This window comes from Lepisosteus oculatus, chromosome 5, assembly GCF_040954835.1.
Source record: "Lepisosteus oculatus isolate fLepOcu1 chromosome 5, fLepOcu1.hap2, whole genome shotgun sequence".
NCBI lineage: Eukaryota > Metazoa > Chordata > Actinopteri > Semionotiformes > Lepisosteidae > Lepisosteus > Lepisosteus oculatus.
The window spans coordinates 60701415-60729401 of record NC_090700.1 but is presented as its reverse complement, the minus strand read 5'-3'; the positions used below and the strand labels follow the sequence as shown (position 1 = coordinate 60729401).

The 27987-nt window shown below is 45.3% G+C and overlaps 1 protein-coding gene and 1 long non-coding RNA gene across 2 annotated transcripts; both read right to left on the bottom strand.

The window, feature by feature from the left end:
• Positions 1-519: 519 nt before the first annotated feature.
• On the bottom strand, positions 520-21561 carry LOC102690588 (stereocilin). The gene is made up of 30 exons (XM_069190774.1): positions 21394-21561; positions 20580-20743; positions 19060-20211; positions 18487-18511; positions 17689-18202; positions 16561-17448; positions 16189-16251; positions 15611-15736; positions 15142-15308; positions 14444-14630; positions 13778-13893; positions 13443-13575; positions 13028-13210; positions 12775-12813; positions 12506-12679; positions 11917-12060; positions 11441-11499; positions 10884-11007; positions 10208-10290; positions 9366-9501; positions 8502-8701; positions 7008-7098; positions 5957-6116; positions 5133-5302; positions 4772-4924; positions 4306-4448; positions 3322-3470; positions 2935-3032; positions 1160-1307; positions 520-636 (listed from the first exon to the last, which is right to left on the bottom strand). The coding sequence occupies exons 2-30, from the start codon at positions 20638-20640 to the stop codon at positions 548-550; spliced, it is 5775 nt and encodes a 1924-aa protein (XP_069046875.1). The 5' UTR covers positions 20641-20743; positions 21394-21561; the 3' UTR covers positions 520-547.
• A 4089-nt stretch (positions 21562-25650) lies between these two features.
• Positions 25651-27968, bottom strand: LOC138239250 (uncharacterized). The gene is made up of 3 exons (XR_011189736.1): positions 27866-27968; positions 26969-27036; positions 25651-25990 (listed from the first exon to the last, which is right to left on the bottom strand). It is a non-coding gene; the product is annotated as an uncharacterized lncRNA (long non-coding RNA).
• Between the last annotated feature and the right edge of the window lie 19 nt (positions 27969-27987).

The window sequence follows — 27987 nt, the reverse complement described above, 5'->3', positions numbered from 1 at the left end:
ATTTATACAAAAATGCAGTTACTACAGGAAATTGAGTGAAGTACCTTGCTCAAGAGCATTACAGCAGCATCCCAACAGGGCTCTGAACTTGTGACACTGGTCTAAAATCCAGAGTCCTAACCTCAACTCCAAACTACAGCTCCTAATGACATTTGAGTGGTGCATTGATATTATCTGGGGGTGTCTGTCTTTAATATAGCTGATTGTGCTAACCAAATTACTGCACCCGTTCCTAGCATGAAATGTCTGTATGAAAGTAATGTATTAAGACAAGCTAGATGGGAATATTTGCCCCTCACATGAGAGACACGGCTTCCTGTTCTAAACATGGAGGGAAGAGGAATGGTTGTACTCAAATATTTCTAAACGTTTTTATGGAGATAATGCAATTTGAAGTTTCCTGAGCTACATGGAATGCTGTGATATGCAAACACCGAACCAGAAATTAGAAATGCAAACAGTAAAGAGAAAAAAAGATATTATATATTTTTTTTATTACAAATTTTAGAATTCCCACTACTTATTACAAGTGCTTCCATAGAGTGCTTTATAACAGAGTGCGTAGCATACAACACAAGGACAAGAGCCACACGAAGGAGCTGTAGAGGGACTGTGCTGGCGGACCCCAGTTCTTCCCTGGAGAGAGAGAGTTATCATTAGATGATCCACATCTACATTTAAAATAGATCATCTGAGAGAATTTACTGGTAAGAAAAAGTAACTAAGATCTCTTTTAAAAATATAACACAATTTTGTCTTTCCCAAAGCTGATGCAATGGAACCATTTATTCTCTTACAATGAGTAGAGTGTTCAGTAGGATTATAGCCTAACAGCTGATAGTACTGCCACTTAAGCTGTAATGTTCTTAAGGCATATTTACATTTGTGTTTAGAACACAGATGTCAGCCCCAGCTTAACATTTGCCAGCTCACTTCTTTGCAGTCTACCCATAAAATATGTTATGTTTTTTATTAAATCAAAACCCTAAGTGTGGTGCAAGCGTTATTTTATCCCACTCCCTTAAAAGAGACCCAAGAGGCCATTGAAACCAGTTTTCCAGGACTCCCAATAAAACACTACCACTGTTCTCAAAAAGCCAGCTTATTTCACAGGACTATGGACACCTTTTCTAGGCAGGGCCAGGTGTGAGTGTTATACCTCTGTGTTCCTGGATCAGCTCCCCTTCGTACTGTGCCAAGGCCACTGCAAGTCTCTGTTCGCTGCTCAATTCCTCCCACTGCTCCTGGGTCACTGCCTCTGCCTGCTCAGGACTCAGCCAAGACAGCTGGACAATACTGAGCACTACCTGAGAGGAGGATAGGGGAGAGAGAGGGTCTGGGGACAGTCTGAAACCACCGTTTTCTCAGCTGACACCTGAGGAAACTTGTACAGCTCACTCTGTTCAGGAAGCCAAGGCCTCATGAACCTTGAAGGATCTCCTACTATTCCAATGTGCTTGCCTGTGCCCTCGTTCCCAAGACAAAGGTAGATAAAAGTTTTGCAAACAAAATGACAGTCAAGTGGTAATTGTGATTGATGTGGGAAACCTATGTGTGATTATGTGGGAACTGTGTTACTCAACAGAATGAGGTCTCCTTATTTTGGAGTTAATTGGCCAAACAGTCCTTAAACTTAGTAATAGGCTTAAGAAGCCATGTTTCACCAAGCAGCTGATGACCCTGCTGTGGGTTGGAAGCTTATTACAGGAACATGTCAGGTGTAGAAACATCTACAATGTCGTGACGCAATCAATAAAATAAGCAGTTGGAGGTCTTGAGGTCTTCTTGGTTTACACAGGAAAGGCATTGTTTCAGATATTAAATATATACTTATTAGAATGATATTTACTTAATTTGGATGTTTGGATAAACATTTTTTGAGTGGGAGAACTTTGTGTGTGACCATATTGATGGACCATATTGCTTCCACAGTTGTTTGTGTGTCACAGATGCAAAGCTTAATTATAGAGATGTGCCCCTGGCCAAACAGGATCAGCCTGGCGAGTTAGTGCAGAGTATAAGTGAAGAGTGAGAATGGGGAAGAGTTCTGGGTTGCGGAGAAGAGGGTGAGAGAGTCTTGCTGAAGAGAAAGAATGTAGAAGAGTATAAGAGAGGAGTGCAGTAGGAATGAGAGAGGGAGGGGTATGAGGGTGTGAATAAGGTGTCATGCCAGCAGTGTGCAGTGTAGATGAGGAATGTAAAGAAATAAGAGCTGGCAGTGTCACACTCCCCTACTAGATATTTTGAGGATACAGCAGAACCAAGACATCCTATGATAAATACCTAGTGCTGAAGCACACTGACAGTTTAAAAGAAAAAAATGTATGTTTTTACATATACCTGTGATAACTATTGCAGCGTCTTTGTGAAATTTATCGGTCTAGCAACAGACTGCTTTGACAGCTATTGAACAGTTCTACGTGTGGCTGCTACAGGATTTGTTTGCTTTTTTTAAGTGTCAGCTTTGCACAACATTCATTGTGTTAAAATCTTGCAATATGAAACAAACAGGTAACTTGCTCTGTCACCAACATGTATTTTTACAGCGTTATTGTACAAGAGGCTATCGTGGTGTATCATATTTATCATTTATGATAAAATCGCTTGCAGTCCGGAAAATTCTAATGCTAACTTGTGACAATGTGAGCGATGGCTTCTGATCTCTCAGGATCGGGAGATAAACTATCTCAGGATCACAACTTAGGGGGTGAGAATGTTGAGTTACTGGGATAAAGTATCATGAGATCTGGAATTTCTAACCACTTCGTCCACTTCAGGGTGACAGGGGAGCCAGAGCCAATCTCAGCAAAAAGTTATATTTACAAATAATATTTAAACATTATGAAAGCTTTCCATTCACACAATATGGCCACTAATATTAATAAAAAGGAAAAGGTATTGAAAATCGGATTGGTAGCGTGTGGTGTGACTCACAGCCAGCTTGCTGGGAGGGATCAGGGCAATGGCAGCTGGAGTCAGTCCCTCTATCTGTTCCCTGACCAGTGAAGACAGCACAATGTCCGGCAATCCGACTGAGGGGAAACAAAGGTCACTCAGTTCCGTGCTTGTTTCCTTTTATTCGTCTGACATGTTAGAAGGAACTGCAGCACAAATAAATAAACCCAACTTTCTACAATTTTTACATAACTAGTAAAGGATTTTTCAGAACACAGCCTCACAGTAGAATGCCGAGTCCTGGAGCACAGAAACAGCTTGTGTTGTAAAGCAGCAGGTTGCTCAGTACAGTTCGAAAGGCACTGACTGGCTTTGAAAAGTGGGACAATTTCCTGCCTGGCAGTAAAGAGAGAGAGAAGGCTGTACCTGCCAGTGTCCCAATCTCAGTGAAGACCTCGGAGCCCCACTCACTAACTGGCCCGAAAGCCTGTGGACTTGTCAGCCGAAAGGACAGAGACTCGGACTGCAGCTCTGAACACGGGAGGGACAGTTCTCTGAGGAACAGGGCCGCCACACTGGCAGGGAGAGGGAGAGAAGGGGTGTCAGACAAGAAGGGGAGAGAGAAAGCCCAGCAATGCAGAGTATGCATCAGACATGAAAATGTGCTTGGAAATATTGTAATCAAGAAGGGCACCAAGATTAAAGGACGCTTCAAAAAGAAATCTTGGTTTTATCAAGTAATAAAAATACATTTTTGTTAACATACAGAAATAACTTCTTGTTTTGTTCTAAAATATGTTGCAGAATAGAAGAAATATTGGATATCAAAATGCTGAAAGACAGGTTGTTACAGTAGTTACTTTGTTAAAACAGTAGTTTTTACACTTCAGAGCAGTTTAACTACTGTTTAAGCTAAAAATACAATAATCAAAATGCTCTAAATTGTTAGACCTCTTTACTTTAATTTAGGTAATCAAGAAATGTTAATTAAAGAAACTACAGGTTAAATGTTCTGTTTTTGTCAAGTTTGACTTCAGCACTATCGTTGCATACATAATTGTTTAGTTTATTTATTAATTTAATCTATATTTGTGGGGCAGGCTCAAAATCAAACCATTTTGAATTATTACAAAAATACATTATAAAAATATAATATAAAATAAATCTTTTACTGCTAATGCAGACCTAAGCCAAAGAGAAGTACATAAATTAGTCCACAGCTTGATTTTTTAATTTAGCTGATTTTTTGTTTTTGTTTTTCCGTAACACATGGCCTTCTGTTTTCCTTTCCAGGACTTCATAAGCGGTAGGAAAGTGAACAGGACACGTTTGCCATAAGAAATACTTAAAAGTTCCCTCTTAAGCTGCCTCGACTGCTTTGTGCCTTTGGTGCCCTGCCCTCTGTCTGACCTCAGAGCTTGGGGGTCGAGACGGCTCAGTTCGGAAGGAGTCAGTCCGCAGAGCAGGTGCCCCAGAGATGCCAGCTCAGCCATGCCCAGCTCCTCCACCTTCAGCGCACTGTGGCGCAGGAAGCTCAGCGCAGCCGCCCTCATCTGAAACACACAAGTGCCAGCTGATTGGAAGGCTCACACAGGTGTAACCCCTCTCATAGCTTCGAACACTCAGCCAATTCGGATTCCTGCAAAACCACCACACACTTCTGTGGAAGTGTGGCAGAAATATAAGAGTAAAATTTCACCAGATCCATGTTTGGGATTGTCTAAAATCACAGAAACAGATTTTTGATTATAAAAAGATCTTGGTTTCTGATACCTGCCTGGGACTTAGCATTAACTATAACTCTGACAAGAGTCTACAAGAAAGGAGTTACAAATGCCAAAGCAAAGACTGAAACAGCCAGCTTGAATTAAGAAACCTTCTTTGGACTCCATTCTCTCATTGCTCCCAGATGGGCCAAGATCCTCAGGTTGGCCAGGTTAATGTCCTGCAGGTCCCTCTCACTCAGCTCGGTCACTATACAGCCCAGCTGCAAGATCTCCTCTGGCCTGATGGCTTTGTGGTCGTATGCCTGAAAGGAGATAACCCATTCATCATTTCTCCAAAGCCTCAGTAGCCAGTGAAACGATGCTGAATGGAAGAGACAAATTCTGTGATAAAAAAGACTTAATGTAATAACTTATGCAAAATACGTGCCCTAAGCAAAGTAGTTTTAATATGTCATATATCTGAAGAAAGAAGCGGTCTGTCCCCCTCTGTTGCTGTGCTTCACGACTCACCTGTCTCATGCGTGTCCAGATTGCGCGGCGCTGCTCAGAACTGAGCTCCCTGTCCTGGCCCAGAGCTTCAACACACTGCAGCATCTCCCCCTCCTCCATCCGGCTGAGCTGGGCCGCGCTCCAGGCAGAAGGGAATGTTCCCTTGATGTCCGCACAGCTTGGGATGGGCTCTGTGACCGAAACACAGCAGTCGGAGAGGGTTTCGGACTGAAACCGACCAGCAGGGATACACTGACCAGCAAGAAGACAGTCATACAGAAGGCTAACAAACTGCGATCCGTGCCTTTTGACGTATTACTTATTAAGTCAAGTCAATATTTATCAGATATTAAGTCTGATATTATTGTATTAAAGCGTCACATTTTCTAAAGCTATCAATTCCTCTAATTATCAATGGCAGTGGCACAGGAGTATGGCAATTACCACAGCTGTCTTACACAGCCTGGGTTTTATTATGACCTCAGGAAGCCTCTTCTGTATAGAGCTTAGAGGTGCTCCTGTGGCCATGATTTTTTTCTCAGGATGTGGTTTGGTTCCTTCACAGTCTGAGGACATGCAGCTTAGGTTAGATTGACGCAGGTTTGATCTCAGATCTCATTGGCCAACCAAACATGGCCTAAACAGCCGTGTGCTAGCTCCACACATGTAATAGGTACAGTAGGTCATCAATGGCCACGTCCACTGATAACTTCCAGGGTCACTGCTGCGTCATTAGCTGCAGTTTCAGAATATTCTGTGACAGAGGTGAGCTCCCCATCTCCCCGGCCTCCTGCCTGACTTCTTCCTGTTTCTGCTGTTTAAAGCAATAGCTGCTGGCGACTCACCTCTCTTTCTCCTGTCCCCGCCCCCAACAACCCTGTGAACGAGACCATCTCTCTTCTCCCTGTCTCCTCGGGGCGCGTCACAGGCACGGCCCACCTCACTGCTCTGCCAGCGCCCCAGGCTCTCCAGCACCTGCTCCACCGAGTCGAGGCTCAGCAGGTCCTGAGAGACACACACAGCACAGCCCAGCTCCAGCACACTGTACCACATCTGGCAGCTCGCTTTCGGGAGTATCAGGAGAGGGCAATGAAGCCAGCTACTGCTTGTTGAGACCCAGAGAAATAAAACTGGGCAGTTGTACACAGGGCCGGGTTTTGGTGTTTGTAGCCCTTGGCACTTTCACTCCAAATTGTGCAAAAAGAGGAGTAAAAACCAATTGAATGATCCACTTTACACTATTCCAATGCTAAACCTTGCGATTGATGGAGCGAGTCGAGACAACCATCACTTCGACACTTTCAGTTTATAGAAGTGCCGCTAGATAGCATGTGATTATTGATTTGGAGCATCTAGAGTCGATCGCAAGCATGTAGTTTCAGCTAGTTTTTCGTTAGTCACTAGTGTTTCCCTCCTTCGTAGGCCTTAAAACTTTTGTAGGCCCTAGGCACTGTACCTACAGTGTCTCATGGGAAATCCAGCACTGCCTGTACAGTGGCTTTTTTTGGCTTATTGTTGTAACAGATATTGCTGGAAACTGACTTTCCAGGGTAATATCTGTTTGCAAGTGAACTGGGGGAAAGTGAAAGTCTGAACTTGTTTAGACTTAACAAGCATGCTAAAACACACCAACAAAAGTGTGTGTTCAGTTTAAAGTGAGATTGCATACGGAAAGACAAAATGAAAGCTGAAACCATGCACCTACCCGCCATCAACAAAAATAAGGAAAACCAAAGGCCAAAATCACACGCTTACAGAAGGTATTATATAATATACTGTATAATGCATTGTAAAAGCTGTTAGCCTCCAAAGAGACAGAAATAAGCACAGGGGCATTGAGATGCCAGCTCCAGGCTGGCGAGGCGTAAGGGCTTAAGGGCTCAGCAGTTTCCTCACCACAGGCAGGGTGCCGATGTCTTGAGAAGAGAGAGCTAGCAGCAGCCAGCCCGCGTGCTCCATCTCCTTCAGGGTCCAGAGCGCCGGCTCACTGCGACACACAAACGCACAGCGGACTGACTGGTGCTCTGCCTCAGTACTGCAGCACAGTGAAAGTGAGCACCAGCCTATCTCTCTGCTTGCTAAGACACTTTGATGAGGCAAGCGTGAGAAAATCAGAAGCACCAGTTTGGTGACACATCTAGCAGCTCGGCTCACTACTGAAACAGGGCAAGAGGAACAAGGGTCAGGTTTTGTTAAAGGTTATATGGCTGCTGGTTAGTGGGCCTTCTTTTATCATTGAATGTCTGATTGCATTAGAAGGCACACAGGACCTAATTTTCTACAACCCAAAAAACTCACAATCTCATGCCAAGCAGTAACCAGTGCAGTCACAGTTTATTCTCGAGACCATGCTTTCTTTCTTTCCCCCAAATGTCTGTTTTTTTGTTCAAAGAAAGAAGGAAAAAGTCACGACCACCAAAAGAAGAGAACTCCCATCCTCAAAAAAACAGATCAGAAAACCCAAACAAAAGGGGAAAAGGAGACTAATCACAGAGATACAAGTAAAGGTTTATTCCATGCTGAACACATGAAAGAAATACAAATACACAGCCAAAGAAGGCTCCACAGCTGAAACCTTGTGTTTCTTTTCTTCTCTTTTCAGCAGGGAATAAACCTTCACTTGTTCCTTTGCAGCCTGTGCATGCTGACGCAGCTACCTACTTGAACTACTCTAATCATAGAGATATTGTAGAAAGAAAACATGTCTGTTCAAGCTGATATAGTTTATGCACTGACATATTGCAGTCTGGCTATATGTCCCTCTGCAAATGGAACACTTTACTACTTAGTGGTAGCCCTAACAAGATAGATATTTTGGTTGCAGTTAAGGCCGCAGCAACTGTCTAACAGTGATGTGGGAATTATCACTAAGCACCAGGAGTTGAGGGACTCAACAGGTGTCGTCACCACTGTTATGTCTAACAGCACACCAGCTACATAAAATCAGAAACATCACAGCCCTTTCCTAGAACATATAAAGACAGATTCTGCATCATTTTTATTCTGGGATTATCTGTTACAAAAGAAATTAGGAACTACTGTTCTCTAAATCTTTGAAGAAGAAAAAAATACTTTTTCTCACACCACATCACTGCCAGATGTACTATCTAATGACTTACAGTTCTCTGTCTTGTACGAGAGTAATTGGGAAGGAGCTGACCTTAACTATAAGTATTATCGGATTAGTGAATCCATAGTCAAAGCCGAATTGTTCTCAAACAGCCCAAAGACAGCTCCTGGTGAGAGCCTTTCCCTGCCTCTGGAGAAACACTGAGCAGGAGGCCAGTCAGCACACTGTATCAGAAGCAAAATGACCCTTCCAAAAGCACGTCTGGGCGCTGTGTACTAGATGGCACATGCACGAGGGCATCCAGGAAGATGCTTCCTCACCCCAGCATGTCTCTCTCCGTCAGGACTCGGGCGATCTCCTGCAGCACCTCCGGAGGCAAGCAGTACCCTTTCAGCTCATCCAGCCGCAGCCTCAGTGCCCCCCTCTCCACCTGTCCCACCGCTGCACTGCCCAGGAAGGGGAACAGGGGGCCCATGAGGTCCAGAGAGGCCCCTGAGATTTCCCCCTCCTGGGAGATGCCCTGTGGAGACAGACAGCAAATGCCCAAGTGGCTGACTATGTCCCACTCTTCCCTGAGGGTGAGAAACTGAGCTACTCTTCCTGGCCCTCAGGGTTTTAGATTCTTGAACAAACAGGTACAAGTAGGGAAGTGGTTATCTGCTATACATTGCTGTCCTATTGGATCACCATGCGTGTGTCTTGTCCCCTTTACTGAACATTTTGCACATGACTGATTAGAAGAGAAAACACACAGATTTGCAGATGACAGGAGCTTGTTAAGCAACTCAGGATATTGCCAAGGGGCCCATTCTAAATGATTTTATTGAACAGTGCAATGCCTTCTGTCTGGAGTTAAATATCTAGGAAATCGTTTATCCAGTCTGGGACAGTTTGTCGTGACCTTTTTTGGTTTTGTTGTATTGTTCAGGTGGGTCTTTGTTATAAAACACATTTCCTTTTGGAGATAATAATAAAGTGTGAACTGGAATTGAACATTGTGAGTTAGAATAATTAGACGATGCCACAATGCGGTGCTATGTGGTGAAGGATTAGAAACAAACAAACTGCATCTTGTATGGATTAGTAATTAATTTAATTGCACCCATCAGATTGGACATCACAGCCCAAACTTAAACAATTCCAGCACTGAGCTCTGAGTGTAAGGCAAGGGGCAGTGCACTCACCAGGACAGAGAGTGCCTTCTCTGCCAGGGCAGTCCGTTTGTGGGGGGACAGCCTGAGGAAGTCAGTGAAGTGCTGTCTGACATGCTCCAGGATGGCCAAGAGCGAGGCGTTGGAGAGGCTCTCAATCATCTTCACCCTGGGAGACAGCAGTGATGTAGCAGCTGACAATGGGGAGTAAGCTGTTTGAGGCACGACCACAAAGACAACTTGGAAGCCCAAACCTGTAAGGGATGTGCCAGATGTAAGCTAGTGCTCAGGGCTCAAGACATTCTATGATATGACAGCAGCCATATCACCCTGCATCTCACAACTGGCAGCCCACTGAAGCTCAGCAGGTGTGAGCCTGGTCAGTCCCTGGATGGGAGACCTCCTGGAAAAGCTGAGGTTGCTGCTGAAAGAGGTGTTAGAGGGGCCAGTAGGGGGCGCTCATCCTGCAGTCTGTGTGGCTCCTAATTTCCCAGTATAGTGACGGGGACCCTATACTGTAAAAAGGCTCTGTCCTTCCCTTTGTATAAGACGGAAAACCTAGGTTCTGACTCTCTGTGGTCATTAAAAATCCCAGGGTGTTTCTCGAAGAGAGTAGGGGTGTAACCCCAGCATCCTGGCTGAATTTCCCATTGGCCTTTACAAATCATGGCCATAATCCTCATTTCTGAACTGGATTCATCACTCTGCTCTCCTCCCCACTGAGAGCTGGTGTGTGGTGAGTGTACTGGTGCACTATAGCTGCCGTCACGTGTGCACTTGTGCGGTGTGCTGAACAAAGTTTACAGATAGATTGTAGGATAGCCAGAGTTTCTGATCATGCTTGGCAGTTCGTGAAAAAAGGCATCCTTCCTTACGGTAAGCTGGAAGAGAACTCTGGGGACAGGATGCGCAGATCCGTTTCTGGTCTTTTCAGAAGCTCCTCAATGACACATTTTCTCTAGGACACAAAGATGATTGAGAAATATGAGATGACAAAGCTACAATGGCATCTCCCTGTGGGTGCATCTAATTTAAGCACTGCTGTGAAGCCTGACTGCTATTGCCTGGCTTTGTAAAAACTGAAGCCTTTTTAAACCTGAAGAATCACAGAAAATAAGGAGCTATCAGCAACAATTTCTACAAAGCAGAGCTTTGAAGGTATTTAGCAAAGTGCCGCCTGGATGATGATAATCAGATATCTCTGAGTAAAATGTAAAGTAGGTGCTCGTATTTACAAAAATTAAGCCTTAATGAAACACTTGCATTTACAAAAAATAAGTCTTAAAGGAAATATGAAAAGAATTTTGAAAGGATTTTGAAAGTGTCTTTGATCTATTCAGCATAATAACATTTTAATGTGAACTGGAATTTAGGCAACAGTACCAAAATAAATAAACTATAGATGAGCAGTTACTTGGTAATAAGATGTAAAGCCATTAAACAGTGCAGGTGATTTATGTTGTAAAGGGTTTTGGTGAAGGATGCTGTAAAGAGCCGGGTGTATAAGTACATTTAATTTTATGACTACTTGACTGTCTCAGTACTTCTTACCAGAGCTGGTCTCACGCCTCCTGGGAGCCCACTGACCAATTGCAGCAGTTTCGAAAAATCTGACTGATTGGCCCAGAGCCTGAGCCAGTCACAGCTCATCCCACCAGCAATGCGACCCAGGTTTCTAAAGGCAAATGTTGTCACAGAGATGCAACAGAGAGGACAACACAGAATACCACACACTGACACACTCAGGACCTGTGTTCCTCTTTAAAAATGTAAAACATCCAAGGTCATTCAGGAGTCAGGTCACAGCAAACCAAGAACAGAAACGGACTGAATCTTTTGGAGGGTTTCATGACCCACGCAAACAAGGTAATTATATACGTGTTTGCCCAACAACTCTGATTGCTACATTCACTGCATCTACTGCAATTGTACTTCTATTACAAAGAACAACATACAGCACAGAAACACTTCTTGCCTACTAGAGGAATTAGAGGACAAACTCAACAGAAGGAATATGATTTACAGGCAGCGAGGTCCTCTAGTTGAGAGATCCCTGTATTGACACCGACACTGGCCAAAACCTGGTGGAGACAGAAGGCTTTACTTACGCGATGGTCGCTCCTGTGATATTAGTAGTCTGAAGGATCTTTTTGAAAAGGAACTGAGCCTGAGAACAGAAAGGGAGGGCAGGGTGGATCTTTTAAGCATGTCTCGTGTAGCAAAATGATGGTAAGCATTTCACTCTTCAAACCTACAATCCACTGCAATCATTTTGTCAGAAAATGTGATGAGAAGAGTTAGGCACTAGAGGACAATTCAGTCACCATTCAAATGTCACTAAAAACTAAAAAGGGTTCAAATGCCATTCAGATCTCACAGTGGCTTGAGATCAAGCTGCTGACATCAGTCTGCAAGACAGTGCTGTGACATTGATAGGTTGGCATCTCACATAGTGCCAGTGCAAGGAATAGTGGTCTAGCTGCTCTTGTCAACCACACCAGCAGATCCGGTTCTCAGAAACCACCCTCTTGCAAACCCGTGGGACAAGGCATCAGATTAGGGGGGCTGGGGTTGACAGACCCACCTGCTGTGAGGACCAGGGCAGTTGTCTGTAGAGGTTAACGTCTCTCAGGACTGCAGCTCCTTCCAGAGGCAGCTTCCTCAGGGGCAGGAGAGGCACGAGGCAGCGAGACCACGGGGACAGGCTCTCGGAAACGTTGCCCAGGACCTGCCGGCACAGGCAGCAGGCTTTTGGCTACCGAGTATGCGCAGTAAAAAGACGGTTTACTATGGTATACTCAGGTACGTATGGAGTAAATGGAGTTGAGGCAGTGAGATCACTGTGAAAGCACAGCGAGGTAAAGCATGGTACTAGGTGTGAGAAACATGGAAATAAGCCATGCAATAGACATAGTAAAATCACAAATGGTTTCTGAAACTTTACAAAGCTGTGTTGCTCCTGCACTGTAGCTTACTCGGGGGCTGAAATTGCTCATTACGGCGAACTGATTTAATTCAGTTCTGTACCAGGAGTAGATACAGTACTACAAAAAACACACACAAATCATAAATCCCGATCGATCGGCAAAGAAAGCGGTCTCCTCGGGCAGGGGGAAGGTGAGGAACGCGGCGCGGCGACAGAGCGGTGCGAGACAGGCAGGCGGGGAGCGCACCGGCAGCGAGTCCAGCAGCAGGGCTCTGAGGGCAGGCCCAAGCTCGGACAGCAGGGAGCCCTGGCAGAGGCAGGACTCCTCCCCGGGGAAGCCCCGGCCGGCCAGGGATCGCAGAGCGAGGGGGCTGATCCCCGGGAGCAGGGGCCGGAGCCTGCACAGGCCGGCCGCAGAGAGCTGGGGACACAGAGCAGGGGCCCCCGGTCAGCAGCCGCCAGGGCACCACGAGAAACGCAACGAAGACGGACCCAACAGAATGAGTAAATACTCACATTTATCTTCTGCGTTATTTCGCCCAGTACCTGATAGGCCTGCAAATAATAATAAATAAGCGAGACATGGAATTAAAATCAGCCATTAATGTCTAGAAAGAATAGCTCTGGCAGCATGAAAACAAAACTGCTCCCGCACACATAGTAGTATTCTCTGTTGAACTGATAATTCTATCTGGAGTGCAGAGGGAGAGACGTGCAGCATCTCAAGAGATGGAGTTGCCGGCCTACCCAATGTAAGCTGCGGGCTTACCTGTGCTGGGGGGAAGGGCTGGAGCCCCGGCTGACCCACAAGGTCAAGCACCTGAGTCACAGGGAGCGGCCGCAGGAAAGAGGCTCCCAGCTGGGGCAGCAGACCCCGCAGGGAAGCCAGCTCCGCCGGGGGGAGGCTGCTGGCGCTCAGCTGCTGAAGAGCCAAAGCCACCCAGTGTGACAGCTGGAGGAGAGAGGCAGCGGAGGAGGTCAGCTCGTACAGACGTCTTGAAAAATTCGAAACAAACTGCGGAAAATGAGGAAGGGCAGTGGCTGGGAAGGATGGAAAAAACAGATGAAAAGAAGTGACGAGACAGACAAGGTGGAGCTACGGGCAGTAGTAACAATGGGAAGGGATTTTGACAGCCTCAGGACACATGAATGCAGAGACGGAGACTATGAACCTCTTCTCTCACCCTGCCGGAGGCGCTAGTGAGCCCCTCAGAAATACACAGAGCCAGGCGCTCCCTCAGGGTACGGGCCAGGGGCTGGGTGGGCAAGAGGGGTCGCAGCTCTTCTGGGCTCATGTAGCACACCAGCACCCCAAGCCTGCCGCAGGGAGAGGTGCAGGGTTAGAGGAATACAGTGCAACACACTGGAGAACAGCTCTGTCACCAGCACTACTGCATAATCGACTGAAGGAGGGAACAGTGATGATTCAGTAACACTGTAGACTGAAATGAAATCAGAAGCAGGGCAGAAGCTACATAAGAGCAGAGCTCTGTACAGTCTATTCTGTCTGTACCCAAACCTTTTCACATCCTCGCTGGTCAGATTCCTCTTCTCGTTGAAGACTGTGCGCAAGAGGTGGCGCCCCCTTGTGGCATCCAGACTGCTGTTCCCCAGCACCTCTACCAGGGGGCTCAGCTGCCAACAAACAAAACAATGCCTTTTGTTTGGCTATTCGGAGCAAGTGTCTTTTTTTCGCGGCTACACTCGGAGGTTTAGACACACTTTGTTTTACAATTGCTGTACTGGCCTGTCAGATTAGTGCTGAAATGACCATCATTGGCCCTTGAGATTTGAAGGGTCCTTTTATCTGTTTATGTGTTTCACTTGTATTCCAGATTTGGAGTTGCCAAGGAAAAAGGCAGGCTTTCCCTAATCTCAAGAAAAATTATTTCATGTACTGACAGACATCTAAAAACCTGTCTGCTCCCTCCAGATCATTCACAATGAAGAGTTTTGCAAAAAAAAACATTTAATCTTTAAAGGCAAATAGACTGTGAATACAGGCTTTGATGAACACTGCACTGATTCTTATTGATGTTGCAGAAAGCAATCCTGTTTTGGCCTTGTGAGCACTGAAAATGACACAAAATGAAACATTTTCTTTCCAGCATTCGCAGTGGGTTTTCAATTGTGTTTCTGGGCCTGTAGGAAATTGGAAGCCCTCTCTCGGCCTGTCTTTCCTGACCTGCTGGGCAGTGAGCTGCTGGAAGTGGCAGAGGGGCAGGTGGGGTAAGAGTGGCAGGATGGAGCTCAGGAAGTAGGGGGGCCATGCTGGGACATCCCCCAAGACGTTAGACTGCAGCAGCCTCTTGACAAAAGCTCGTTTCTGGGGAGACTTCATCTCAGGGCTGTGATCACGGATAGCCGTCAGCCTGCAACACCATGGGACAATGTGATTGTAAAGCAACGTCACGATTACCTGATACTTCAAAAGCACAGCAGTGCAATGTTATCCACAACTCCTTGTATTGCCGATCACTGACAGACAGAGTGTTAATATATTGTAACAATCACATACCCAGGAAAAAACGTGATCGCTGAAGTAACTATGTAGTTTTGTAAGCTGTGGATTTAGATACAATGAGAATCCATTTAATATAACATTAATACAGTATTAATCAGTATTTAGGTCCTATGGCAAGATCTCTCTGTTAAAGTCCAGCAAAACAATTATGCTATACATCACATTTTTTTCCAAAGCTTTAATCTTTAATTTCAATCCATCTTGACTGTCTAACACATACAGCAGTACTGGAAGCGACAGTGAGGACAAGCTTTATTAAAACTACTGGCACTAGGTCTTAATCAATTAAACCCATCACAGCCTTCACACCTACATTCAAACACCTGCTTATGTTCACCAAACGCAAGGCCTTCACTCACACACTGTCGTTGACCAGAAGGGAAGCTGGGAAGCTCATGATGTCAGAGATGGACATGAACGGGATGAACTGGGAGAGGTCAACAAAGAGGTCAGGGGTGACACGCGGGAACTTGTGGATGAAGGCGGAGGCCATTGTCTCCATGGCCTGCTGCTCCCTCTCTGAGACCTGAGGCAGCCGTGAGAGGTCAGAGGTCAACACAGGATGCATTGTTCTCAAAACCTCAGATAGCTCCACACCACTGACAACTAACACTCCTAGAACTCTTTTAAACTCCATTCTCAAGTATCTAGTGGGGCATTTTCATTATAACACTGAGGACTGAAGGCTGCACATCTTTGACAAGGAGCAGGTAATTGGTATGATGTCAGGTTTCAAACTCACAACATTCTAGATTCTCTAATTCAGTTATCTTGCTCCTAGTTTTTTAGAAATGACGTTACTGTCACTGTATTGTGTCTCACGTGTACCTGAATGGTCTGAACCTGCAGCTGGTTCCAGCTCTGGTGCATATGGGACAGGAATCTCTTGACTGCATCGTTTTCAGCCGACATCAGCAGAGTGCGGATGCTTTCCTGTGGCATCTGCAGGTACTCCTGGACACACACAAAGAGTCCTTATTATCCTATAGATCGACACGCTCATCACCACACTGGGATGCAACTGTCCAAGACTGTTAATCTTCAGGTATAGTTGTTTCAGTATGTAACGAATACTGAACGAAGGTAATGAAAGACAAATGAGTGACATATTTCCACTGAGCTGTGAAAAATGTGTAATGCTGATTGAGTGAATAGACTGTAAAGCTAAAAAACAAGTACTGATTGACATGAACATGGCAAAACCACAGAGCTGCAAGAACTTTTGCACAGGCTTTTCTCAAATGTATGATCACGTATTATTGCTTAATTATAGATGCTGATATGAGAAAATATTGTGTTTGATAAATGTCTGACAGTATCGTATTTTGCAAAGGTATCTTCTGGTGAAACAGGTAGGAAGGCAAATATGCACAGAATATCCGACACAGACGGGTAGGCTAAGATACCTGGAAGATGACTCTGAGGGCAGAGGAATTGTCTTCCCTCTGGATGAGGTCCCACAATACAGGCTTACAGGAAAGGAGAGAAGAGAGTAAGAGTTTTCAGACAACTGCCAAGACTGTGCACTGTGTACAACACAACCACATCACACAACACCAGGGGTCAAGCACAGTGACATTAGTGCAAAGCCATGCAGGCCAGCCCAAGCGACACATTACACTGGACTAAGCACTGATTCTCAAACTTGAAGACCTTGAAATAGAAAAGCCAAAGAGCTCTTTGTCACCTTTATGAACAAAAAGATCCAAAAACCATTGAGCTACTTAAATGAGGAGCTCAGAGCTCTGCAGGGTAGGTTGTGGGCTGGACACACTTACGCTAAAGCAGCTGAGAAGGTCCTCCTTCAGGGAATGGTTTTGCTCTTTCCCGAGAAAGACGCCCACAGTCTGGAGCATACTCAGGGAGGCATTGGGGCGAAGGGTGGCCCAGAAAGAGGTGTTGTCAAGCAGACTGGAGAGCAGGATGGCCTGACCTAAGCCCCGGTGTACCTCCCTCTCTCCCTCTTCCAGTCCCGCCGACAGCCCTACTACAAAGTCCAGCGCTCGGAGCACGTAGCTCACTGCCCCCAGCCAGCTCACACGGTCATCGCCACGGCCCTCGCACTGGTTCAGCATACTGATAGCGTCCAGGATGAAGGGAGTGGGATTTACACATATTTGGGAGGTGTCAATATCATATGGTGCAGGGAGCATGTCCAGGATCTGTTGCAGGAAGCACTTGCCGTCTCCTGGATTCACTCCCACGTTAGAGCAGTAATCTACCAGCCAGGGAAATGACACAAGCTGACGATAGACGGACACGTTGTGGCAGATGTGCTCCCTCAATCCCTTGGATCCCCGGCACAGCTCCAGGAGGGTGATGTTTCTAAACGACCCCGGCTCCCATTTCTGGTATTCACAAGTCTCCTCTGTGAGGCTGAAACGGGAGGAATTCTGGTGCACTCGCGAGCAGTACTCTGCCGCCCAGCTGCCTCCCTGGGGCGGGAGAGAGGCGTCGGTGCCACAGAGAGCTGCAATCAAAGACGAGCCGTTGGGCAGAAAGCATCTGCTAAAGTTCTGGGCGCTCAGGGATCCAGCCCCCAGCTGCACAAAGCAATCCTCACTGGCACTGGTGCCTGGACTTCCACTGGCATCACTGGAAAGCTGCACACACAGGCTGTCAATGCTGGACTGATTGAGAAAGAGGTACTCCTTTGTCACAGCCGCCTGACAAAACACAAACAGAAGAAGTTGTTATTGGTAACATTTGTCAGGTAGAAAATAAGTTATTGATTTACTTTGAGCTATTTCCTTGTGACTTCCATCATCATAATATATGACATATTCCCAGTATATTGCATTTCAGTGAAGTTTGGCAATCAATACAAAAGGCGTAGATACAAATACAAATACAATACAAAATCAGTGTAGTGGGTATTTTCATTGACAGGGGATGTATCTTCTTACCTGGTGGGCACGTTCCACCCAGAAGGAGGAGTTGGCACAGACTGTGTTGTTAAACTCATGGGCAAAGAACTCACTGCACACGTGAACCCACAGGAAGTCTGCCTCGGCGGCCGAGAGGTACCAAGCAGCGTCTGAGCAGGTGGCACGCAGGTCCAGCCCCTCATGGCCTGCATGCGTGTCCAAACCTTCCTCGGTTCCGTCGAAGAGGTTACAGTAGAGGAAGACCGTGAAGTTCGACACTCCCGTCAGCCCAGGGATGGACTCGTTACAGGCTGCCTCTAGGATCTCTGTGGGTGGGGGGTAGTGAGCCGCCGCCTGGTCTTGGTCGTTGTTTTGGGGCTCTGGGCTGAGCGGTACGGCCCTGGACCTGCGTGGAGCTGCTGGCCGGCTGAAGCTCCTGACTGTGCCCCTCTCCTTGGAAGAGCTGCAGGGCATGAGATAAGGCCTGCTGGGAGGATACTGAGAACTGAAACCCAGATCCTTTGTGTTCCAGGTGAGGTTGTGCCTGATGCCCCTGTACAAAACAGACAAGGGGGCAGACACTCAGGGCACCATCATCACAAAACATCACAAAGGAAACCTTGAGCTACACATCTAAACCAGGTTTGCATTCTATACTGAACTATACTGAACTACTTCTGTAGGACTGTAGGAACATTTTGAGCTTTTTTAAAAATAGTTTTAAATGTTTTTTTTATAGATAACAAAACAAAACAGTTTTGTACCTTCAGGAAAATCATCCCTAGTGGACAACCACAACCTTCCCTCTACTACAGCAAGTTAAAACTTAAAACTTACCACAGAATAAGCTGTCTTAGGTCACCTGAAAAACACAAACATTTTTTTACGTTAACAGCCAACGACATTGCGTGAACTAGAGCCGAACATGCATGACCTGGAGCAAGTTAAGGCTAAAAGCCAAAGAGTGGAAAAATGAAGTGCGACTCCAATTTGTAAAACAACAATTGGAGTCAAAGTAACCGCATAGCTATACACACAATAGAAGGGGTATAGTGTTTCTGACCCTGCTGAAAATGAATCAGAGATTAGTTGAGCCGTGGAATAGAATTTCTTCTTATTGATCACACAATAACTCTGCTAGTCAAAGCGGATCTAACAATCCAAAGAGATGAAATTGATTTTCCTTTCTCATTAATTTCCGGGGCTTAATGTGTGACAAGAGCAACATCTGCATAAAGCAATGGGATAACAGTCTTGAGGCCATATTTAATTCTATTGAACACAGGCATTAAATGAATTCCCCCTGCTATTTGAACAGAATGCTCAGGGGAATTCATGCCTCTTATGATGCATCTTGTTAATTTCGATAGAGCTAAGCCACACAAGCTAAGAACAGAACAAAGGACTTGCCCACTGAGCACTTGCCCTCGCGGTCCACCTGTGGCATGCCAACCACACTGGACACGTCCTCCAGCAATGCCCCAGTCACCCTGGACACCTTCCTCCGTAGGCTGCCATACACACTGCTGCCCAGCCGGTGTAGAAGCCTGTGTCGGAGATTATCCAATCCCTGGAGCAGGACTGGGCCTGGCTCCTGAGATTGCCCTGTTCTTTGTCCCGAACTGGGCCTTGATAGCGCTTGGAGGAGGAGTGTCTGCACTGAGCTCAGCCCGCTGGGACTGGGCGAACTGGACTGTGTCTGGTTGGTGAACAGATTCTCATCTTGGAAGGCCCCGGGGAGCATACTGAAAGGCCTGAGGCGCCCCAAGGGAGGATCGCCCCCTTGCTGACCCCCGTTCGCCACTCCTGGATGGAAATTGACAACTGGCCTCCAGTTCCGGGCCTCCAGAAAGCTGATGAGCTGTTGCAGCCAGCCGAGGTCGAAACCGCAGTCGTTGCTTCCCTTTAACAGGCAAATGAATCCCTGGATTCCTGCGCTGGCCTGCCCGTACGTTCCGCTAACAAGCACGTGGAGGATGGTCTCCAGCAGGGCACTGATGGTCTCCCAGTTCTGCTTGAGAAAGCTGAGCAAGCGCCACTGTGGCTGCCTCTCAGAAAGGCTTAATATGGTCTGAATCAGCCCCAGCAGCCCATCCCAGTGCCGACTGCCCCTTACGGACAGGAAGAGATCACGGACCCTGAAACTGGGTCTGGGTGGCACTTTCCCCTCCCACTGTCCAAACGTTGCGCCCCCTTCTGGCTGCATGAGGGAGTAGAACACATTCTCCCAGAACTGCTCCTGATCAGAGGGGTAGGGATCAGCCCCCGGCTCTCCGCCCGCCCCCTGCAGGTACATCGAAATGTTGTACAGGAATCCCGAGAGACGGTTCCTGTCCAGAGTTTTGCTGGAGGCGGAGAGGAGGGACGGCAGGCTCACGCCCTTCCTGGGCAGGATGCCCAAGGTCTGGAGACCCCCCATGATGTTTCTGACCACCGTTTGGACCCGCTGCCCTTTCGTCCTGGCCGGTGGGGGTTGCTCTCTCCGAGGGTCCCACACTCCCCCTCTCCGCCAGAGTGACACCAGTTCCTTCAGCACGCCTGCTGGCTGGGCTGCTTTCTCGCCTGCAGAAGAGATGAATAATGATACTTACATAGAGCTTTTTTGGACACTCCACTCCAAGTGCTTCACAAGCAGTGGAGACTCGCCTCCACCAATGTGTACCCCCCAGATGGATGATGTAACGGCACCCAAAGTGCACCAGTATGCTCACCACACACCAGCTATCAGAGGGGATGAGAATTGTCCAAACTTGGAAATTTGTCCCTCCAAACAGAAAGTAACTGTTACCGTGCGAGGCACTTATATTAATGGCTCTGGGAAGATACACTGTTAGTAAAGCATTCCTCCTAAATGTTTCTTATTCCAAGCATGTCAAAGCCTTAGGCAGCCAATGAACCAAAGAAAGAGCAACACCCACTGGCTTCCTCACCTTCGCAAGCCTTTGGGGCTCTGACGAGGACGACCACCAACACCACAAGAAGCACAGCCATGCTGCTCCGAGATCTCCCAACACCTTCACCTGTAGGTCACTCCAGGGAATGTCACATTCCTGCCCCTACACTCCACCTGGAACGCATTTCCTCCAGGAGCTGACTGAGACGCACACAAGGAATACAGGGTTCTGTTGCACAGTGAGCAGACAGCATTATAATATGTTAACTCCCATTCCAGATACACAGACATACAGCACATTAAAATGTTTCATAACAAGAGCATTAATGCAATTCAATTTGATTTTCAGTGCTTTTACTGCTACAAACCAACAACTTCCTTGTGTAAAAGAAAAAACACAATACAACTCCTTGTGTTAACAATCACTAGTACAGTATTTCATGTGCTGTTAACAACACTTGATTATCTGATCAGCTATTTATTATTCAAGAGATAAGCTGACAAGCACACAGAACATTGGTGTTAAATGTTTTACTTTGCTTTCAAGATTAAAAATCAGTCAATTTATTTTAAATCCATAATTTCCTCTCAGAAATGTTTTGCATCAGTTAAAACAAAGTCAGTACTTGTTATTAGCTGAGTCATATTACCAAAAGGCACCTGTTTTCTGAATATTACTCAACTAATTTTGTACACTCATCAAACTAGGCAATCATAACTGCCAAGAAAGATGACATACTTACAGCCCAGGATGAATCTTCTTTCTGATCACAGCATAATTTTCCTTTGTCTGTCTCTACTGGGAATTGACCTCAAATTTGTATCTCCAAACTACCCACTGAAAGTTTTACCTTTTAGGCTGGCGATGTGCAGCAACAACAGCATCAGATCACTGTCTGTGATGAAGGACTTTCGCTCTCTCTACCTCTCTCTTACTCCCTCCTCTGGTGTCTGAGTTGTTGCTGGAAGCACAAAGGCTGTAGCCTCAGGTTTCAGTGCCAGCATGCCTTCATGTGCCACCTGGCTCTGTAGGAAACATTGGGAAGGGAGAGAGCCCGTGTGGGAGAGGAGAGGAGACCAGGGTCTGTTTGAGGCAGTTCTCCATCTCACGCAGCAGGGACATGAATCTTTGCTGTGAAGCTGACAGGAGTTTGGGAACACCATCTCCTTCTGCCACTATCTCATTCTTGTTCTGGTCTTTTTTCCAGAAAATGAATCTGGAACCTTACTTCATTCATTTATTTCTCCCAGCTCCCTCTGAAATTTTATTCCTATAATACTCTTCATGCTCTTAAACCAAAGATGCATGCAAAATATCTTCTTCTGATTTTCACTCAGCTGCAGAAAATGACAATTCTACACTCACGTTATCATTATATTGTTGTTCTTTGGAAATGAAAATCAAGGATTGTGTAAAAATTGTTGAGGCAGAGGTTCTGCAGCTGAGTCTTATTGGTGCTCTGTTCGTTTGTGTCCCCAGAATTCCCATTATGATAACTTATGTTTTGGAGGACTTGTGATGGCCAGTTATCGCTCAGTGGGTTTGCCGAATATTCTGAGAGTGCCTTGAGGACATGCAAGTTTTTGTGCTCCTAAAATTGCAAATGAAAACAACATAAAACAACAAAAGTGAAAGAGCTGAAAATCTGGAAGCTTTTAATTAGAGGCTCTTTAAATATGTATGTATTGCTGTGCTCCAACTTCCATCGCTGGTTCACTTTCAGCTGCGCCTGTCTCTCACTGGGGTTTCTGTCTTTAACTTTGGACAGCTTGCTTGGAAGATTGTTTTACACAAAAAGGAAGTGAACGAACGGCCAGAGCAGACAGGGCACAACCACATCTCCTTGACAGAAGGGATGAGACAATCAGGCCCTTCAATGTGACACAGGAGTCATCTATTTCTAGTGTCTGCATGCAGCCTACAGGACCTGAAACTTGAGCAATGTCAGTGAAAGGACCCCCCTTCGTAGGCCTTCAGTCCTGTGTTACTGTCAGCCACAGATGAACAATAACCTTCTCTTTCATAATTGATGCCACTGGGAACAGCAGTCACTCGTCAGCCGGGAGCTCAGTTAACTGCAAGAATATTAAATGAGAAACTCAACACCTCTGCCTGCAGTCCATCACAGCACACACAACACAAGCAGCCTCTCTGCATTCCCTCATCCACCCACCTAAACAGAAAAGCAATGTATACCAGTCCTCTCAAGCTTCTAGGTTAACTATTATTAGCAGGACAACTGAGACTAAAAGTCAATTATCAGAGTTATTCGTGGCTAAATAATAATGTTTACTCCAAAAACGGATGCAAATGAAGTTAAGCAATGACAAATGACTCAGATTCGGAAAATAAATGTATTTTATCATAGAATTTCTTCTAGCATGATCAACCAGCTGAAGTAGAGTTGTGTTAACAACCTGAAGCGAAATCTGGCTCTTTTGGATTCCTCTTTTCTTGTTATGTTTTTTCTTGCATTCATGTACATTACACAATTTGTCCTGTATGTAAGCATTTGGCTCATTATCATGCACATTTCACTGGGCACCAAACCTGAGAAGAAAATACACATCATTTGGCTCAGTAACCTTGCATTTGATTGAGTTATAAGCTTTTTTATCACACAGGAGTTTTGAAATCATATCAACATTCCTGCATTTTTTTTCCCTATAATTAAAACAGAAGAGAATCAACCATAATGATACTTTAAACTAGCAGAACACAACTCAGTAATACAGTGTACATTTTCTTGATCTTCCATTGTAGTCAATTGTCTGTGTTAGTTCACCTGATACACCTCCCTTAGGTCTCCACAACCTGGAAGACTTTGACCCACCTCTGTCATGGTCGTTATCCCTCCTCTAGAGAGCACTCCTACCCTTTTCTGTATTGATCTTAGTTTAGTAGTTTCACCTGTGTCTCATCCTTTCCCTTGTCCGAGGGCAAGGCCTTAACCCCAGACCTCTGAGTCTCTGAGTCTGGGGCTCGGAGCACTTTGCCCCGTTAGGGTTTTAACCTTCCGTGTTCCTACTTCCCTGTTCCTGTGTTCGTCTCGGATGGACCTCCCGGCAATGGACATTGGACTGTGCTTTAATTATCCCTCGGGACTTTACTGGATTTATCGCCTCGGCCTTTCCTTGTGCACCGGATCACCACCATCGACCCGCCCTAACCTTGCTGTCTCTTCCCTGATGTGCTTCTCCAGACACTTCTGGATTATAACGTCACACATAGGGTCTTTAAACAACGCATTTCGGGGGAGTCAGAACTGGCTCTCGTGACAACCTCTCCAATACATAACGTTCATCAGCGGCTCACTTATGTACATGACATGTGGGGTCATGAGGAACGGTCTCTGTGGAAGACAGAGGATCAGACTCATATGAGTCTCAGTGAATACACTCAAGTTGCTCAGGTGTCGGTCTGGATACAGAGGGCAGTTCTCTTCTCTCCTCTTCTACTGTCACAAATACAGACTCAAGGCTTACATCTTTGCAAGATTATGGAATTGTCTTACATGTGGTTAAGTTGTAGGGGTGATGCAATAAATCAAGTCAGCTGGGACCCACAAAAAAGAAGAGAAATTACAACTGTTTGGTCAAGCATTTCAGAATGTATCTGCAGGTTTATGATAAATGACCTTTCTCAGTTTTATAATCTCATGGACCCATCAGCACTTTAGAACGAGAATATTCTGGCCTCTTCCTGAATGCTTTGTAGTACATGAGAAGATAATTGAGCTAATGTGCTTTAGCCTACACATCTAACTATGACTTATAGAAAGAATTTGCTACATCTCTGTTCCTCATTAACAAATCCAATCACTGTGATACATGCAGAACGGGCGGCACAGTGGTGCAGTGGTTAGCATTACTGCCTTGTAGTGCTGGGCTCCAGGGTGCAATTCTGGCGCTTTCTGTATTTAATTTTTTTGTTCTTCCCCGGTGTGCTTGTTTTCTCAGGATGCTCCGGTTTCCTCCCCAGTCCAAAAACAAACTGGCATGTTAATTGGCTTATACCAAAACTGGCCCTGTTGTTTGCGTATAAGCCCTGTGACAGACCGGCCTCCCATCTGGGCTATACCCTGCCTTGTGCCTGTTGCTTGCAGAGAAAGGCTGCAGCTCCCGGCAACACTGAATTGGAAGAAGCATTAAAAAATGGACAGGTGGAAGTGCAAAATAGAGACATCTTAATAACAAAAGAATTGGAATCCTAACGGGCAGTATTACGTGTCAACTGGGGGTGGAGCAGGCTTGTGGTCAGCAGAGGTGGCTCTGTGGCTCAGGATCTGCGCCTGTGGCTGGAAGGTTGCCAGTTCGTATCCCATCGCTGGCAGAGAAATCCTACTCTGTTGGGCCCCTGAGCAAGGCCCTTTGTACTCATGGAGACCAACTTGGCGTATGCAAAAAGACAAATTCCTAATACACGAAATTGTATATGGCCAATAAACTGATTGCTTACCCTATAAATCTGGGAGGTCTTACACAGAAAAATATATGGACAAAATATGTTCAGCAAGCTACATTACTGAATTATGTACATGGATAACATCTATAAAGTATAAATCCAATATGCTGTTAGTATACTATGTTCTTCCTAGTATAACATTAGCAATCCCGGTTTTTACCAGATTCTAGAAATAGAAAGATAAGCACAGAAAAAAGTTTTTTGTATGTCAACCTCTGTGTGTTCATACATTTTGAGGTTAGATTAAATGCCTCAGATAGGGTACATACCCTTATGTGACAATACAGTGCCCCTATATAAACTGACAAAGGTTCGATATAGAAAGCAGGCCTCCTCCTTACAGCTCTCTAATAACATCAATCGCGCAAAGCGGGTGACGAAGAAGTGTGCATGAAACTGCATCGGACTCTCATTCCGCCCAGCAGCGCCATCTGGTGATGAGTGCGTAACTCCCGAATGATGCGGTTCATGTGCTTGTGTTTTCCCTGAAATGCAAATATTTTTATGAAATGCTTTCGGAAATTGTAATTACAAGGACATAATCACACGATTAGGAATATTACACATAAAACACAATTTCAATTTAGATATTTTATTATATGCAAAATATACTGTAACTGAATGACAGAAACACTACGGTCAGTATAATGCCTTTTCATGACACATTTAAGTGCTGAAAATGGCACTAGAAGGTAGATAAATAATAATAATAATTCCTTACACGTATATAGCACTTTTGGGTGCTTTTAAAGCACTCAAAGTGCTGTACAGGTAATGGGGATCCCCTCCACCACCACCAGTGTGCAGCCCCACCTGGATGATGCGACGGCAGCCATAGTGCGCTAGAATGCTCCCCACACACCAGCTCTCAGTGGAGAGGAGAGCAGAGTAATGAAGCCAGTTCATAGAGGGGGATTATTAGGAGGTCATGGTCGGGTCCGGAGCTGAACATCTGCTCCTGTAGAAAGGTGTCCACGCTACATCTACAAAAAATGCAGTTAGCAAAACCATAGTATAAATAAAAAATGGGAATATCTGGGAAAGTGTTATATATTAAGTGTTCGCAGAAAACGTACACAGGTCAGCGCTGAGGCTGCATCAATTGTGCACAAAACAATCTGTACAAATTTCGCTTCACCAAGCCACGCTGCTTTCAATAGGTACTACGCTAATTCAAAACAACTGAGGAGCGGTGACTGACAAGAAGAGTATTTGCAACAGGATCTAGTCTTTATTCCCCTGACAGCGCCACCTAGTTAGAGACGTAAACTTTTAATTTCAACAGAAAATTAATTGTATTCAATAATAACCTTATTTTATATAGCGCCTTTAAAGGAGGCTTCTCAAAGCATTTATACATTTCCATACAGAAACTATTGTGAATGTCTGGATTTAATGTAGACGAATAATATAAGTAAAATATTTCGGGATATACAATTTAAAAGTATCCACTGCACTCTTCGGTTTAACCCGACAAGTGTTGTGATACAGGTGGTGATGCAGGTGTGAGCCTGGTCAGTACCTGGATGCGAGACCTCCCCCGTAGGGGGGTGCTCACCCTGCGGTCTGTGTAAGTCCAAATGCCCCAGTATAGTGACGGGAAAATTAAAAGACGCCATCCTTCGGACGATACATAAACCCGAGGTCCTGACTTTCTCGAAAGGAGTAGGGGTATTACCCTGGTGTCCTGGCCAAATGTCCCATTGGCCTTTACCAATCTTTTTTCCCCGTATAACTATACATATATTAATTTATTACTGATTTCATTCATTGAGCACGGATACAATAGAGGTACAGCCATTCACTATTTGACGTTTCTGCACTGGTACAGAACCTAGCAATCAGAAAACAGGTGAAACTGTCTTTAGAATTAGCATACAGTACCGAGGCCCCCCATGACCAAATAAAGGCTAACCTCGATAATTATCCTAAATAATGCAAACTACAGCAAAAAGACTCACTGTCCTTTTGTCCTGACTGTCCGGAAGGAGTAGTGGAACTAGCTTGAAATGCTTCTCCGGACCTATAACTAAAAGAAACAGAGAACTAGCAGTGTCATCGACTCCTTTCAAACTGGGATCCTATCGCAACCACGTAATTCGTGGTGTCGTAACTCTTCCGTATTTGATATTGGACCAAGCACATCAGGGGAGAGCGCGAACGCAGTCTCCCACTACCAGAAATGCTGGGATTTCGCAGGGGTCAGCACAGCCGGAGTGCCCGTTACCAATCATGACCTCCTAATAATCCCCATCTCTGAACTGGCTTCATCACTCTGCTCTCCTCCCAATAATAGCTGATGTGTGGGGAGCGTTCTGGCGCACTATGGCTGCCATCACATCATCCAGGTGGGGCTGCACACTGGTGATGGTGGAGGGGATCCCCATTACCTGTAAAGCGCTTTGAGTGGGGTGGCCAGAAAAACACGATATAAGTGTAAGCTATTATTATTATTATTATTATTATTATTATTATTATTATTATTATTATTAACAACTAAAATGCCTGCTAATGAAAATAATAATAAATCAGTAATAATGTTGCTGTGAAACGACATTTTCGCGTGATCTGACTAAATATCCCCAATTGTAAGTGTGAAATGGTATAGACAAAAGGTATGTACTGTGTACTATTGCGAGACACACAAAGGAAATATCTGCAAGTTACACAAGAGAATGAGCGCACAATTTCTTGCCACGTCCGAGAAAAAGGACTCCAATATTATGAGAAATGTTAATGTTGCAAATCGGACCGCAATTTCTTTCCAAGACTACATTGTTTGGAATTGCATATATATATATTGAGTTTACTGTTAGATGACTGTTTTATTTAAAAAAAACGTATACAGTAAAACATACATTTCTGACCCCAAATCTGTTTTAATCACATTTCCTGATACAGTACATGCTGCACTCCGGCTTTGTCGATAGGACGCCATTGTCTTGCGCAGACTCAGTGCTGCCGTCTCTGGGAGAAAAGT

What these genes read in the sequence shown, in the direction of transcription:
- LOC102690588 (XM_069190774.1), bottom strand. Translation starts at nt 20,640, where the DNA reads ATGGCTGTGCTTCTTGTGGTGTTGGTGGTCGTCCTCGTCAGAGCCCCA. An exon ending in CGAGGGCAAGTGCTCAGTGG is followed by an intron (nt 18,512 to 19,059) that starts GCAAGTCCTTTG and finishes TGTGTTTTTCAG; the next exon opens with GTGACCTAAGACAGCTTATT. An exon ending in ACGGAGAGAGACATGCTGGG is followed by an intron (nt 7,099 to 8,501) that starts GTGAGGAAGCAT and finishes TGTGTGTCGCAG; the next exon opens with TGAGCCGGCGCTCTGGACCC.